General features: G+C 42.7%; 1 protein-coding gene across 5 annotated transcripts in view; it reads right to left on the reverse strand.

Moving 5' to 3' along the window:
• Positions 1-15274, reverse strand: part of LOC134754727 (EEIG family member 2) — a 129637-nt gene that overhangs the window by 24610 nt on the left and 89753 nt on the right. For 4 of the 5 annotated variants that reach the window (XM_063691065.1, XM_063691063.1, XM_063691061.1 and 1 more), the window contains 6 exons: positions 11752-11882; positions 9302-9482; positions 8003-8136; positions 6266-6349; positions 2842-2939; positions 1757-1848 (listed from right to left, as the gene is read on the reverse strand). In XM_063691065.1, coding sequence (XP_063547135.1) covers positions 1757-1848; positions 2842-2939; positions 6266-6349; positions 8003-8136; positions 9302-9482; positions 11752-11882 — 720 coding nt within the window. Of the gene's footprint in view, positions 1-1756; positions 1849-2841; positions 2940-6265; positions 6350-8002; positions 8137-9301; positions 9483-11631; positions 11712-11751; positions 11883-15274 lie in introns of those variants that run through there. The other variant, XM_063691064.1, reaches the window with a different exon arrangement.

Raw genomic sequence — 15274 nt, forward strand, 5'->3', positions numbered from 1 at the left:
AGACATATTTCAAAATATTTATCAGTACGGTTTTTACTCACTATTATTTTTTGTCGCTTTTGTCGACATGTTTCGGATTAGAGTTTTGAATGATTCACGGTTAGTTTCACTAGACTTATATTGACCGGGATATAGACCGTGATTACCTTTTGTATTATTTGTGAGCTCCCGATATTTCGACGCAGTTACATGCATCATGTTCACGGGTGACTGAACAAAAGGTAATCACGGTCTATATCCCGGTCAATATAAGTCTATGTTTCGGATTCTTTGGGAATCCATCCTCAGGCACGAGTGTCCGCGGCGGTTGTACGTCGTGCACTGCCCGCGCCGCCCGCCTCATGTCGCCAAAAGCGACTAAAAATAATAGTGAGTAAAAACCGTACTGATAAATATTTTGAAAAACATATCTAACTGAAATGAACTCTTAATTATGCAATTTAAACCTAATAAGGGCTACCGTTTTTGTCATCACCAGTTGGCGCCACTGTAATTGTAGGTCCAGAAAAACAGATCTCAAAATTCTTCTATGCTTATTTTTATAAAATCAATACGTTCTAATATATAGGTACATACACAAAAGTATTTTAACTTTTAACGTTTAAATGTGTCATTTTTTCAACCTGTTTAATTTTGCATATATTTTAGTTTGCACTTTTTTTAAACCACTAACATTTATTGAGCTATATCTATTGTTTACCATGATTAATCAAAGATGGACAAAGATTTACCACAATTATGAATAAGGAGTGAAAATTCCCGATAAAAAAGCTTGAAACCCTCAAATCTTCTATGCGTTTGACATTTTGAAAGACCTCCATCTACACTAGTGCCCTAGCGGCGAAATTAAACGCGGTAGCCCTCATTAATGTACAGTCGCTATCATATATATCGGAGCGGCCAAAGTGCACAAATATCTGAACACGCCTCTATTGTAAAGGCGTTAGAGTGCATGTTCAGATATTTTTGAGCACCTCGGTCGCTCCGATATATCTGATGGCGACTGTACAATACAGCAGGATGCATTATTCAAATCATTAGTTATTTATGTTGAATCGATGTTGTCTTAAGATGCGTCCAAACCTGACTCGCTTGATTGAAGTAGACGCAATCGCGAGGCATTCGCTAGGACTAGACGCACCTTCAAGTCTTTACGGCCGAGTAGGCTAATACCTCCCCAATAACAACATATGCGAGATTTATACCAATAGGGAATATTACGCGAAACTCTGCGTAGGGGGCGCCACTACCACAATCTGAGGGTCTATCGCGAAACAAGAAAATCGAAATTTCGTTATCTAACATCTCCGTCACTTGCATGAAGAGGCAGATAGCGAAATTTCGGATTCGCGTTTCCCGGTAGGTCCCCTGTGAAACTATGGATGGTATAGAAAGGATGCCAATCTCTTATGGCAGAATTGTTGCAAAAGTGACCGCTTTCAGCTTTAAATAATAGTTCCTAATCTCTCCGGTGGCGCTAGTTAGGCTCTGGGACATGAGTATAACATGAACCATAAAATAAGGCAACAAATAACCCGACCAAATTACGTAGGTTGTTTTTGGTAGTATTTCGGTGTATGGTGGCGCCGCCTAATTACTGTTTTTTGATAGACACTTTTCATACATAGAGATTTGGCTCCTTTATATAGTCTACATGACGGCACCGTACCGGCGGTCTCGGGCATAGATTAGTATATGTTATTGTCTCGGGTGTCGGTCTCGCAACTCTCGTATTCTGTACATTGCAGGTGCGTACCTGTTGTGGTGGGGCTGGACGCGCGCGTCCGCGGAGTCGCCCTCGGAGCTCTGGCGCGAGTGCGCCGACACAGAACTGCCGTATCCTGACGCCTGAAACGTTACGGTACACATGTTATTGTATTTTCTCAAAAATGGACGGCAAAGTCGAAGTTGCCGGTTAAAAAGTAGGTCGCGAAGTGCGTTGTTTATGGTCAGTCAAAAAATTAAAAAGTTAAAAACATTGCAGTCTCGATTTCGGGACTGCAATGTTGCATACAAATTCCATTATTTGTCGAGTTCCAAACTTTTTATTAAAAGTTGAAGTGTCCATATCAAATGAAGGCATCGGTCCATTAAACAGCCAAACAGATGATCAGTTCTTAGTATTATAATGTTGGTACTGCGACTACTTAGCTGTCTCAAATAGGTTGGCGTATTTTCGGCAGAAAAATACACTTCGTTTTTCAATTAAAAAAATAAATAAAAGGCGGCAAAGCAAATCTTATCAATTGTTTTTACTTTTTTCTGTGAAAATATATACGTAAAAACGTTGCTTCTGTAAAATATTTCTATTATATTTGTATTTATTGCGCCATTTTTGAGAAAAGCACTATATATGACTCGGCAGGAAGGCTACTTGCTGGCTTCGGATTCAATTAAACGGACTCCTAAGGTCGTCCGTTTAAAACGAATCCTCAGCCAGCAAGTAGCTACTTCCGAGCCTCGACAATAATGTACTATTATTTCAGTGGGTCAAATTAATACACAGAACAGATTTCCATGACCAATCGCCTCCCGGGCGAAAACTCGTGGTTAACGGCTATGTATGATGAACCCTCGTGAACGTCAGCTGCCGCTCCGTTGGTGGGTTGAGGAATGGCAGCAAATAAAGTCTATAAAAAAATTTAGTCATCGCCTCCCGCTTGATACTTGTCAGATGATAGTTTAGATGCTATTGTGAATAAACAATATCGTCAGCCGATTGTATCGCTGTGGAAAGACCGTCAGCTGATCACATGAACATGTAAAAAAGAAAATTATATTCAGTCATCGGCGTCATCGCCTCCCGTTTGATAGTTTAGATGCTATTGTCGCAAGGCTTACTTTGCTACTCGTGTCCCCGGAGGTGTTGGATGAGTTGCGCGAGTGTGTGTGCTGCTGGAGACAACTCGCGCACGACGCGGCGGTCAGCGTTCCCGTTCCTGGAATTATATGACCGTAGAACGTTTACACCATTCGAAATTAAATAAATGGGGCATTTTCTATGAAAAGGGACCTTATAGTCGATGGCGCTTACGCCGCACAGCGTCGCGCGGCATTGTATTTAAATCGGAGCATCGTTTATAATGACGTAAGTGCCATCGACAATAAGGTCCCTTTTTATAGAAAATACCACAAATAAATATTATGGATCGATCATACATAAATCAACCTCGTCCCACAGTAAGCTCAATACAGACAACCAGTTCGCCGGACGATATCAGCCTGTCAGTTATTCGCTACTGTTACCTTTTGCGATTAACTGACAGGCTGATATAGCCCCTTTGGGGTCTTTAGAATATTCTCGATGAGTATTGGTTGCCTGTGTAAAGAAAAGTACAGTCAGCGATAAAAGCTTGTACGTAAAATGAAATTTTTGCCAAAAACTTATACGTACGTCTCTCAGACACAGTGATAGACGGTCTTCTCCACATGACCTTACTTAATATTTTCTGCAAAAGGTATTTAGACTCTTGTATAAGAAATAGACAATTCGCTCCACAGATTTAATATATACGCTAGATGACGCAAATACCACGATTTGTATTGAAAAGAAACGTGCCGATTTTTTCATACAAAATTTACGCATAATATAATTTTAAAATTATTTATCTGTGATAGGAGATATGTTCTTGCCTTTGGTTGCTCGTAATTATTGGACTGTTGCAGTTAATTATCATGCAACGAAGCATTTTTTAAGTTTTCACGGACGTCCGGCTGCAACAACTGACGCGCGTGGACTGTAAAGAGCGACGGTCAACCTCGACGCTCGGTCGGGGTTCGGACACGCGAAGTAGATGCATTTGCGTCTTCTACGGTATATTTATTTCTGTGATTCGCTCGCTATAGTAGTAGTTACATAAGTAGCTAAGAAACTGGCTACAAAACTATTCGTGTTTGACCTAAAAAGTCATAGTTTATTTTATTAAGTACAAACAGCAACACTTAACTGTCCAACCTTATTAATACAAAAGTAATATTAACAGTGTGGGCGATGGTACAATCGCATCTAATCATACATCGGGGTTTTCGGTGCGGGAATGACTTGAGTAAAAGTAGAGATAAACAGACAGGTTAGTCTGAGAAAACATCATATTATGCCTAATGAATAACGACCTCTCTGTGAATTTATACACACTATGATCACTTTGACGACCGGTCTGGCCTAGTGGGTAGTGACCCTGCCTGTGAAGCCGATGGTCCTGGGTTCGAATCCCGATAAGGGCATTTATTTGTGTAATGAGCACAGATATTTGTTCCTGAGTCACGGGTGTTTTCTATATATTTGTATATTATATATATATCGTAGTCTAAGTACCCACAACACAAGCCTTCTTGAGCTTACTGTGGGATTTAGTCAATCTGTGTAAGAACGTCCTATAATATTTATTGCCCTATTACAATTTTATTTTCACCACACAAGCTCGTAAAGACCCTCTTTATCTTTCAAAAACGGAAGAGAATGTTGCATTTTATCCACGAGGGTCGAAGGGATTGGATGCAAATTTAGAGTTAATTCCTGATATCGGAGAGTAGAATTGACTTTCAAATGATGATTTTGAATGATAGGTATTAAATAACGTTCAGTTGTTTGATTTGTAATGTTATATATATATAAATCAAACACAGTTAGTATTTTCCTAGCGTTGATGTGGTGAAAAAAATAATGTTTCGCTTTGTAGAAAAGTTTGATTAAATACATTTTCTTTTTAATTTAATCTTTTGTTTAATTAATTATTTATTAGGTAGAAACCTGTTAGTGTACATTCTGTTTCTTAAGTCAATACCTACTCTTTGGCTCATGTCAAACATTCCCGCACCAAAAACCCCGAATACCGATGTATGCATCTAATATAATAGTAAACAAATTGAAAAATATATATTCGCACAGCTGCTTTCGTAACAAAAAAAATTGACAAATATATTTAAGTAACGAAAATATAAGAAACAACCTAATGTTTCATAGATAGAAATATCCAAGTCCCATTTAACTTTCTTGCGAAATTCCTCTGAAGCTCTGAATCTATTTCGGGTTATGTTTATTATAAATTCGCATGGTCTGCCAATTTATTAAATTTCGCATACGCATTTAAAACTTTGTTGTCGTCAAAACAATTTTTTGACCATCAGCAAAATCCTAATTGTAAAAAGTACCTACACTGCCGTCAGCTACGTACATAATTGTGGTATTTTCTATGAAAAGGGACCTTATTGTCGATGGCGCTTACGCCATTATAAACGATGCTCCGATATAAATACAATGCCGCGCGACGCTGAGCGGCGTAAGCGCCCTCGACAATAAGGTCCCTTTTCATATAAATTGCCCCATTATTGGGGAATGTTTCCTGTGTGTAATGCTACCCCTCCTGTCCCCAGTTAAAGCCTGACCAGAAATATATGATCATTGTCAAGAGGGCGCTGTTATTCTCATGTATGACAGTGACAGTTCAGTATAGTATGAAAAAATTGGTTTCAGTGAAATAGGGATGATGACACATGTTGAATTTTATAACAAAATAACAGATAGCAAATGAGCAATTTATCACAATAATGTAGATAATAAAATAATATATGGAAATAATACAAAAATGCAGGACTTGAAAGTTTCAAAATTTAAGTAATTTTTCAACTTCCAAAAAGGAGAAAAGTAAGGGTACTATTCGATTCCTTACATTGTACCAAAAAAAATATTGTATGGAAACTATATACATAAACGCAATATTTCACCGACAAAAACGCAATTTTCTTATTTTGTCCATACATTCAAAATGGGCTCTCAGTGAACTTGACGTCACGTTCACTTATCGTTTTGTTAGAAGCGTTTCGCGAGTGAAGTACGACTGTCGGGGTTTGACTGTCATTTCTGACTTTGTATTGCTTTAATGCAATGGGTCCCATATAGACATTCGATCCTAAAAACCGGCCAAGTGCGAGTCGGACTCGCGCACCGAGGGTTCCGTACTTTTTAGTATTTGTTGTTATAGCGGCAACAGAAATACATCATCTGTGAAAATTTCAACTGTCTAGCTATCACGGATCATGAGATACAGCCTGGTGACAGACGGACAGCTGAGTCTTAGTAATAGGGTCCCGTTTTTACCCTTTGGGTACGGAACCCTAAAAATAAACCTCATCGATTGATACCATTATTGAAAATTTGTCATCTAGCCTATTCCGCAACATGGCGCGTAATCATTTATTCCCGGATTACCCGGTCAAGCTTTACACTTGACGGTAAACAAAACAACAGATGTACTAAGGTACTAACCCGGATGGTCGGTCACGTCGTCCGGGTCGGGCGACGGCATCTCGCACGACGGCAGCGACGACAGAGGCAACGAGTGGCCGCCCTCTGTAAGTCAACGAACCGTCAGATTGGAAATAGCACTAAAAGTAGGTAATTGGGCGAATCAACTTTATGAGCGTCATCTGGCCACAACTTTTAAACTTCAAGGCCTAATAAACAGAAACTATAATGTATGTTAGAAGCTCGATTTCCTCGTAACTCCAGACTCCAGAGACATTTTGAGTAACGCAAGAGGCACTCAAGACTGTCGGTCCAAAAAGTTGATTCGCCCACTTATTTAAGGTGAGAGATTCATCTAAATTCAAAATATGGCCGGCGGCAGCGGCGTAATCAGCGTAATATTGAATAAAAGTTACGATGCAAGAAAACGGTTTATTTCGTACCCAAAGAAACAAACGTAGAACTATCGAGTCAAATATTTTCGAAGGAATCTCATGGGTGCAGTCAGGGTGGTGATGTCCAACGATGCTGTGGCACCGTCGAGCCCTGAAACTTTTACCAGCTTGCTAAAAAAGGAGCGGCGAGTCCTACCCCCCCATCAATGGCCTTCCCGCGGCCGGGGGGACGGTGCGTAAGCATTTCCCACTCCGAAAACAAAAAAAAAGCTCGCTGTAAAAGAACCGTGACCCTTGACAGCCTGCTGGAAAAGAAATCTGAGGCTGATGCCGGCCTCGGGGCCGCGCGTGACGTCACTCACCGTAGTTGGACCGTTTGGTGAGGCTGCCGAAGCCGCTGCTGGGCGTGCTGGAGGTGCACTCGTCCTCGGGGCCGCGCGTGACGTCACTCACCGTAGTTGGACCGTTTGGTGAGGCTGCCGAAGCCGCTGCTGGGCGTGCTGGAGGTGCACTCGTCCTCGGGGCCGCGCGTGACGTCACTCACCGTAGTTGGACCGTTTGGTGAGGCTGCCGAAGCCACTGCTGGGCGTGCTGGAGGTGCACTCGTCCTCGGGGCCGCGTGTGACGTCACTAGCCGTAGTTGGACCGTTTGGTGAGGCTGCCGAGGCCGCTGTTGGGCGTGCTGGAGGTGCACTCGTCCTCGGGGCCGCGCGTGACGTCACTCACCGTAGTTGGACCGTTTGGTGAGGCTGCCGAAGCCACTGCTGGGCGTGCTGGAGGTGCACTCGTCCTCGGGGCCGCGCGTGACGTCACTCACCGTAGTTGGACCGTTTGGTGAGGCTGCCGAAGCCACTGCTGGGCGTGCTGGAGGTGCACTCGTCCTCGGGGCCGCGCGTGACGTCACTCACCGTAGTTGGACCGTTTGGTGAGGCTGCCGAAGCCGCTGCTGGGCGTGCTGGAGGTGCACTCGTCCTCGGGGCCGCGCGTGACGTCACTCACCGTAGTTGGACCGTTTGGTGAGGCTGCCGAAGCCGCTGCTGGGCGTGCTGGAGGTGCACTCGTCCTCGGGGCCGCGCGTGACGTCACTCACCGTAGTTGGACCGTTTGGTGAGGCTGCCGAAGCCGCTGCTGGGCGTGCTGGAGGTGCACTCGTCCTCGGGGCCGCGCGTGACGTCACTCACCGTAGTTGGACCGTTTGGTGAGGCTGCCGAAGCCGCTGCTGGGCGTGCTGGAGGTGCACTCGTCCTCGGGGCCGCGCGTGACGTCACTCACCGTAGTTGGACCGTTTGGTGAGGCTGCCGAAGCCGCTGCTGGGCGTGCTGGAGGTGCACTCGTCCTCGGGGCCGCGCGTGACGTCACTCACCGTAGTTGGACCGTTTGGTGAGGCTGCCGAAGCCGCTGCTGGGCGTGCTGGAGGTGCACTCGTCCTCGGGGCCGCCGGCCGCGCTCTCGGAGCCGCTGTCCGCCTTGCCGTCCACGTCCTGCTTGCGCTCAGGCCTGTACAGAAACATAACATTGGAATTAAAGAACAATTAACGAATTAATGGCCACCAAATAAATCAACAATTAATTACCAAGGCTCGCAGCCGGCATGAACTCTTTTTGAGAAGGCGAATATGTTAACAATTTTGTTTTACCTGAAATCAACGGGTTCATTCGTAAAGCATCGCATTACGAGCGGATAAACTCGTAAACTGCGCGGATGGGAGGCTAAATAAGAGCTTTGTTGATATCAACATTTTCAAAATGATGTCAATACATGTGTACGGACAAGAGCGAGCGAATGATAACAAAATGACATTTAGATATGATTTTGTCATCAAAATGTAAATTCGAAACCTTAGAAGAACACAAAAAAACATATTTTCACTAACGATTAGTCCATGTCTAAAAAAACCGGAAACGCTTTAAAATTGATAAATAATTACCGCCGTTTCAGAAGACACTCGAGTATCATTAAGGGGAGATTATCGTCTCCCCTCATTGATTTACCATCAGGGTTCATCTTACCGCTGTACCTATTCAGCAAGCTCGCTTCTCGTACAATCGAAAAGCGACCGTGTTCAGTGCACGCAAAATCTAAAGTGTAGATAAGGGTAGTGAGAGTAGTTACTCTTGGAAGCGATCTGATCTTATTGGTGCAATTATTAGATCCCGGCGTAACCTAGTTAGGTAAGGTGTTTTCAGCAGCGAACTAGAATAACTATAAAGTTTGACTACAGCTCAAACACGACCCCACGTGTATTGTGCCGCGAGCATAGACATAGTATATACAAGTAGTTATAGATATGAAACCGAGCGACCAGGGGTAAGAGAAAGACATATTCATGTATTGACAGTTTCATGTATGGCAGCATAATCCATTTTCTCTTTCACTTATAAATTTCGGTATTTCGCCATCGCCTCCTTGCTATGATGCCATAACCCGACCATGAAAAAATGCCAGGTCGGTGATAAAGACAAAGCATGGCACTATTGCCTCCTAAGTGCGCAACTATTTCTCGCTTCGAGTCACATGTGATATACTCACACTTTGAAGAGCGGGTCACCGGAGATCATGTTCATCTTGATCCGCACCCGCAGCACGGAGTTGTCGAGTCCCGGGTCGTGCCTCCCAAGCACGCAACTATTCCTCGCTTCGAGTCACATGTGATATACTCACACTTTGAAGAGCGGGTCACCGGAGATCATGTTCATCTTGATCCGCACCCGCAGCACGGAGTTGTCGAGCCGCCGCCGCGGGTCGTAGCCCTCGAGCAGCCGCCGGCGGGTGCTCTCGCCGGCGCCTGCCAGCTCCGCCAAGTTCACGTCGCAGAAGCCTAGCTTCTGGTATGAACGTCCACCTGGAATATGAAAGGTCTTGGTTAAGTAAAGGTCTTGTTTCTCGCGCGTTAATTTGAAAGGGAATTCAATTAAATGTTTTGTGGAAAATAAGGTTTGCCTCCTCGTATTGTTACTCGATTTTCACTACCATTTCTCAAGTTTGCCAGCCCCTGAGCTACATTCCTTGCACGGTGCAAAGTTGAGCGGAGTTTATTTTCAAAGTTAGCAGTGAAACTCGTGAATAGCGATCCGGTTGGCTGTTTGAATGGAGGATGGAGGCGTCGCTTGTTAACTATTCGTATTCGACTAACTTCACTAACTGGCCGTGACCGAGGTCGCACCGCAAAATAGGTAGAATTGGTCTACAGGACCACTGTATGACAAAGATTAATTATTTGACAGCTAATAGCGAATGATGCCTCCCTATATTGCAATTGAGTTCGCTTACCCTAACCCTAACTAACGAACCACTGATGCGACTGATTCACATCTCTCGGAGATTAGCTTATTGCTTAAATCGTACGCACTTCAGCCTAATATGTATACAATAGCCTTATTACATTATAATAAGATACAAAATTGTGAATATATATCTAACGCCGACAGCCTATTGATGATCTGATCCCGCTCCCGTACGTCAGGTCACGTATTTGTGAACTCTGCATTTATTTCGATCGTTTCATGACAGTGTCATCTCGAACCAATATAAGTGAGAGACACCCGTGAAAAGTTGACGACCGAGACACTTGAAAGGTGGGGCACAACGAAATGTCATCTCATTTCAAAAAATAGTGTACTTAATGCTATTTAAATTGTTCAACTTATTATATTTTATTTTATTATTAAGTACTACTTCTTTTGGCACTTTAACTTTTAAATTGTATCTTGATATGGGTGTGCGAATGTACTTTTTGCCTGAAATAAAACTTTATTTATTATTTTTATTTATTTCGATAGAATCTGGAGCGGCTTGACTGAGAAAGCGAATTCACCTTACAGGTCAGCCATAATTTAGGTACACTGCTGCTTAGGCGGCGTCCATTAATTACGTGAGGTGTTCAGGGCAGTGGTGAAGCCGAATTTCATCGAATATCACGCGGGGCAAAATATGATTTTACTTTCAGCATCCTCTCAAGTCGGCTGTATTGTTTTTTCTTTAATAAAACAAGTGTAAACAGGTTAGGTTAGGTAAGATGGCATATAGTCGAGAAATTGGGACGGGTACCGCCGTGGCGAGGTGGCCTAGGGGTTCATGGCGTTAGCCGCGATAGCTAAAGACCCCGGTTCGAATCCAGCCTTCACCACTGGAGGGCTTCGTCACTTTTTCTTTAATATATGACATCTATTACAGTTTGTGAACAGGTTGTGAAGGGCAAGAGGAATCTACCGATACGTCATTTTTAAAAAGCCGCCCAGTATCCTGAGCTACAGGGTGTACTGAATATTAGTATTTAAACCCATGACCCTACTTTCTGTTTAAGTCGCAGTCGAGTAAAATGTTGATATTGGGGTAAAACGTGTACAAATGTATAGACAAAAGTGGAATTCATATTACTCCAACTTTCCTATTAAGAGAATATCCCCTGATATTAATATAATTTCCTAATAAGCGCTAAATCTGGATTCAGTAATTATTTACTATAACAAAATGTATTTTTTCCGCAAAGATATCCAGGACTTTTTTTTGTGTATGATTTAATAAGCTTTAATGTTGCCTTAGGGTTTCCTCCGGGGAAATACCGGAACCGAAATTACCGGAAATTCCTGGGATTTAGAGCCTAGAGATTGTGCTATTGGGCACCTTTCCTAGTTAGACTGGTCGCCGTAGAATTCGACTAGTTAGCAAAAACAATTATTACGCGGTCTTTTAATCATGAGGCAATCTCTACTAGTAAGCTGTCATTGTGCTACTTATTTGAGTCGGGGTATAGGTCAGGTCTTTTGTGTAAGAATTGAATAGGATCTTGGTATTCGTGATGTTCTACAAATGCGATTGATTTTTCCGGCTTACTATTCCTTGTGCCATATATGGGATTTGTTATGCATTTTTTTTTCTTTCCGATCAACTCATAAAGGCGATTAATTAGTAGGCTATAGAACACCCGTGTTCGCGTTCGCGCACATCTTGCATACAAACTGTCCCATTGTACCACGTGTCTACCAGCTCACCTTTACACTCCTTCCTCATGGAGACACGCATAAGAGCCGGCTCTAGGACTCCTGTGTTCACGTTCACGCACATTTTGCACACAAACTGTCCTATTGTACCGCGTGTCAACACCAGCTCACCTTTACACTCCTTCCTCACGGAGACACGCATCAGAGCCGGCTCCAAAACTCCCGTGTTCGCGTTCGCACACATTTTGCACACGAACGAGAACTGCGCGTTCCAGCGCACCGCGTGGTTGCGGACCTCCTCACTGCAACAAAGACGAGAGTTTATTAAGAGTTTATTAGTCCATTATTAAAAATGACGTTTTCAACAAAAAGGTTTGTCGCTTGTTGATAAGGTTGATTTCTAATTGAAGCTATATGTAAATAGCGCCTTACCTACTCACAAGCGACAATAAGTACCCTTTTGGTTGAAAATGGTACAAATTATATTTTGGGGTCATTTCGGATCGATGATCGGTAATGTGTTTTTTTAGGGTTCCGTGCCCAAAGGGTAAAAACGAGACCCCTATTACTAAGACTCCGCTGTCTGTCTGTCTGTCCGTCTGTCACCAGGCTCATGAACCGTGATAGATAGACAGTTGAAATTTTAACAGATGATGTATTTCTATTGCCGCTATAACAACAAATACAAAAAAAAACAATAAAATAAATATTTAAGTTGGGCTCCCATACAACTTTTTGCCGTTTTTTGCTTAATTGCGTAATTCCGGTATGCGTATTTAATACCCGTAATGGCTTACTTGGACACATCTAGTACAAAATGCACGCGATCGTTGATTCTAAAATCGTCCTTGAACATTTGTGGTATTTTCTTTAAAAAGGGACCTTATTGTCGATGGCGCTTACGCCATTATTAACGATGCTCCGATATACATACAATGCCGCGCGACGCTGTGCGACGGAAGCGCCATCGACTATAAGGTCCCTTTACATAGAAAATGCCCTATTTATTTCACTTGGATTGGTGTAATCGTTCTACGGTCATATAATTCCAGGAACGGGAACGCTGACCGCCGCGTCGTGCGTGAGTTGTCTCCAGCAGCACACACACTCGCGCAACTCATCCAACACCTCCGGGGACACGAGTAGCAAAGTAAGCCTTACAGCGTCCCTTTTCATAGAAAATGCCCAATTTGTTAATTCACAACATCGGATCATCCACTTGACCGCACACGGCCTCCACCAATACACACATACATGCTAAAAGATCGTAATAACACGTGTTTTAATTTTAAATTGACTTATGCCTATGTAAGTAAGGCAGCAATGAGACCTTGTGAGATTTCCCCGTCTGCAATTATCGCGCGCTTTCCATTGCCGATGATTCAATGCTGGATTGAACGTTTATTTTAAGGTTTGTACTTTGAATTCGCACGCGTAGATTTATGGCGTTATTATGGTTCCCTGAGCCAGAAGGCGAAAAATCTCCTTATATGATCCTGTTTTTCTAAGAGGCGTTGATATTCGTAGACGTGGAAAAAATATATGTAGTTCTTGACTATATTATCATTAATATCATAGCTTCCGATACACGAATTATGACACTTCGCTCGATACAATTAATTCCCAAAGTAACCTCTAACTCTGACTTTTAATCCAACTTTACTGGGTTATTTATTATGTGATACTATAAACAAAAAAAGAAGAAAAAACAATCTTAACTTAAATAATAATTTCATAGCTTTCAAATTTCGATATTGTAGGGTAACGTTTTTAAAATAAATAAAAATCGACAAGATTCGATCAAAATTGACGCTTAGCGCGCATGATCTTTCCCGTTCTTTCTTGCGAAATGTGACAGAGACAGCGGCAAACCGATGGAACGGCCTTAAAAACCGGCCAAGTGCGAGTCGGACTCGCCCATCGAGGGTTCCGTACTTTTTAGTATTTGTTGTTATAGCGGCAACAGAAATACATCACCTGTGAAAATTTCACCTGTCTAGCTATCACGGTTCATGAGATACAGCTTGCTGACAGACAGACGGACAGCGGAGTCTTAGGGTCCCGTTTTTACCCTTTGGGTACGGAACCCTAAAAAGAGATGTAACTCGAATGTATGGGCGAATACTGTCTTTCGTGTTATATGGCATAAGAGATGAAGTCACAAAAACAAAATGTGAGCTCACGCCGATAATTGTGGCTAATGGCTGATATCAGCGCCCGGTTAGTATTGTTTCCTATGACGTCACAACTAAAGTCACGGGCCTGATACTCTTTGATAGAGAAAGATAGTCTTATTGCGATTCCTATAAGAGGAAAGAGCCAATAGTGCAATGCTTTGTCCTTATCACCGACCGCGTGGCATCATAGGTAGGAGGCGATGGCGAAATACCGAAATTTATAAGTGAAAGAGAAAAAATCCTATGCTGCCCTTATTTTATAGGTATATACTAATGTCTATGTTAAGTAAATATACCTGTGCCCTCACCATGAGTTCTACGCGCCTGCCACACCAAGAGTCCCCGGCAAGTTCGGCCGTTTCACCTTCCCATAATACAAAGGGAGATTCATTCTCATTTTAAAACTACGTGTTGGATTGTAATGAAGCTTTGCACATACAATGACATGAGGTATATTGTCTGAGAGCTATATGAGGGTCTGTAATTAGTTTATATAGCTCCAGATTATAAAACAAACGAAATAGAGCAAATACAAGTTCTATTTTTAAGCAACTTACTCACACAATGACGCATGCCGCGTGTACAGACGTGCCGTTCACACATAGAAACGAAAGTGATTTTTGATGTATGGCGTGTCCGCCCTGTGATGTAACCCTACACGTGCGGATGTGAAGTATATAGGTATACTATAATTATTCGCATCAACAATTGTATGAAAACTCATACATACGACCTTGCCATCTAATGTAACAACATAAACTAACTCGCGAAGCGTGCCTCGCTATACAAACAAGCTTTTAATAGTTATTGGAAACAAGAAGTTGATCGAGCGTAATCGTTAAATAAGTTTTTTGGCAAAAATTTCATTTTTGGTACAAGCTTTTATCGCTGACTGTACTTTTCTTTCCACAGGCAACTAATACTCATCGAGACAATTCTATAAACCCCAAACACAATCAGGTTGCGTTGTTTTATCACAGAGTTCCTATGGCCAGCTATGGAGTATCATCAGATCAGCTCGATGGTACCATAATATTGCTTTGTCAACCGAGTTACGTATGCAATTTTTCAGCTTCATCGGAAACCGGGAAGTGGGTCAAATTTAACTTGCAAGATTTGACCTGATTTTTACTGCGACTACAAAATGTACTATGTACCCCTCTATGCTATATATCCTCTTTGTTATGAATTTTGGAGAAAAAAAACCTACTGTCCGCGCGCCAATTCCGTGCATTCGGAGGTCGAGGAAGTGGGAGGGTGTGCGCCGCGCCCGTACGTACTTACAAAATGACACCACTCTGTCATGACGCCCAACATTCCTAACATTCCTCAGCCGTGCACGGAATTCGCGCGCAGACAATATGTTCTATGAGCCGTAGACATTCCGAACCCGCCATTTTGAATAGCTAAAGTAAATGAACACAGTCCCAACCCCAACAGCGACCGAAATGTGTAGATTCCCAATATTCTTAGTCAGCAGGCGGACGGACTAATCAGGTCAATTAGGTCCATTCTAT

The sequence above is a fragment of the Cydia strobilella genome, chromosome Z (assembly GCF_947568885.1).
Source record: "Cydia strobilella chromosome Z, ilCydStro3.1, whole genome shotgun sequence".
NCBI lineage: Eukaryota > Metazoa > Arthropoda > Insecta > Lepidoptera > Tortricidae > Cydia > Cydia strobilella.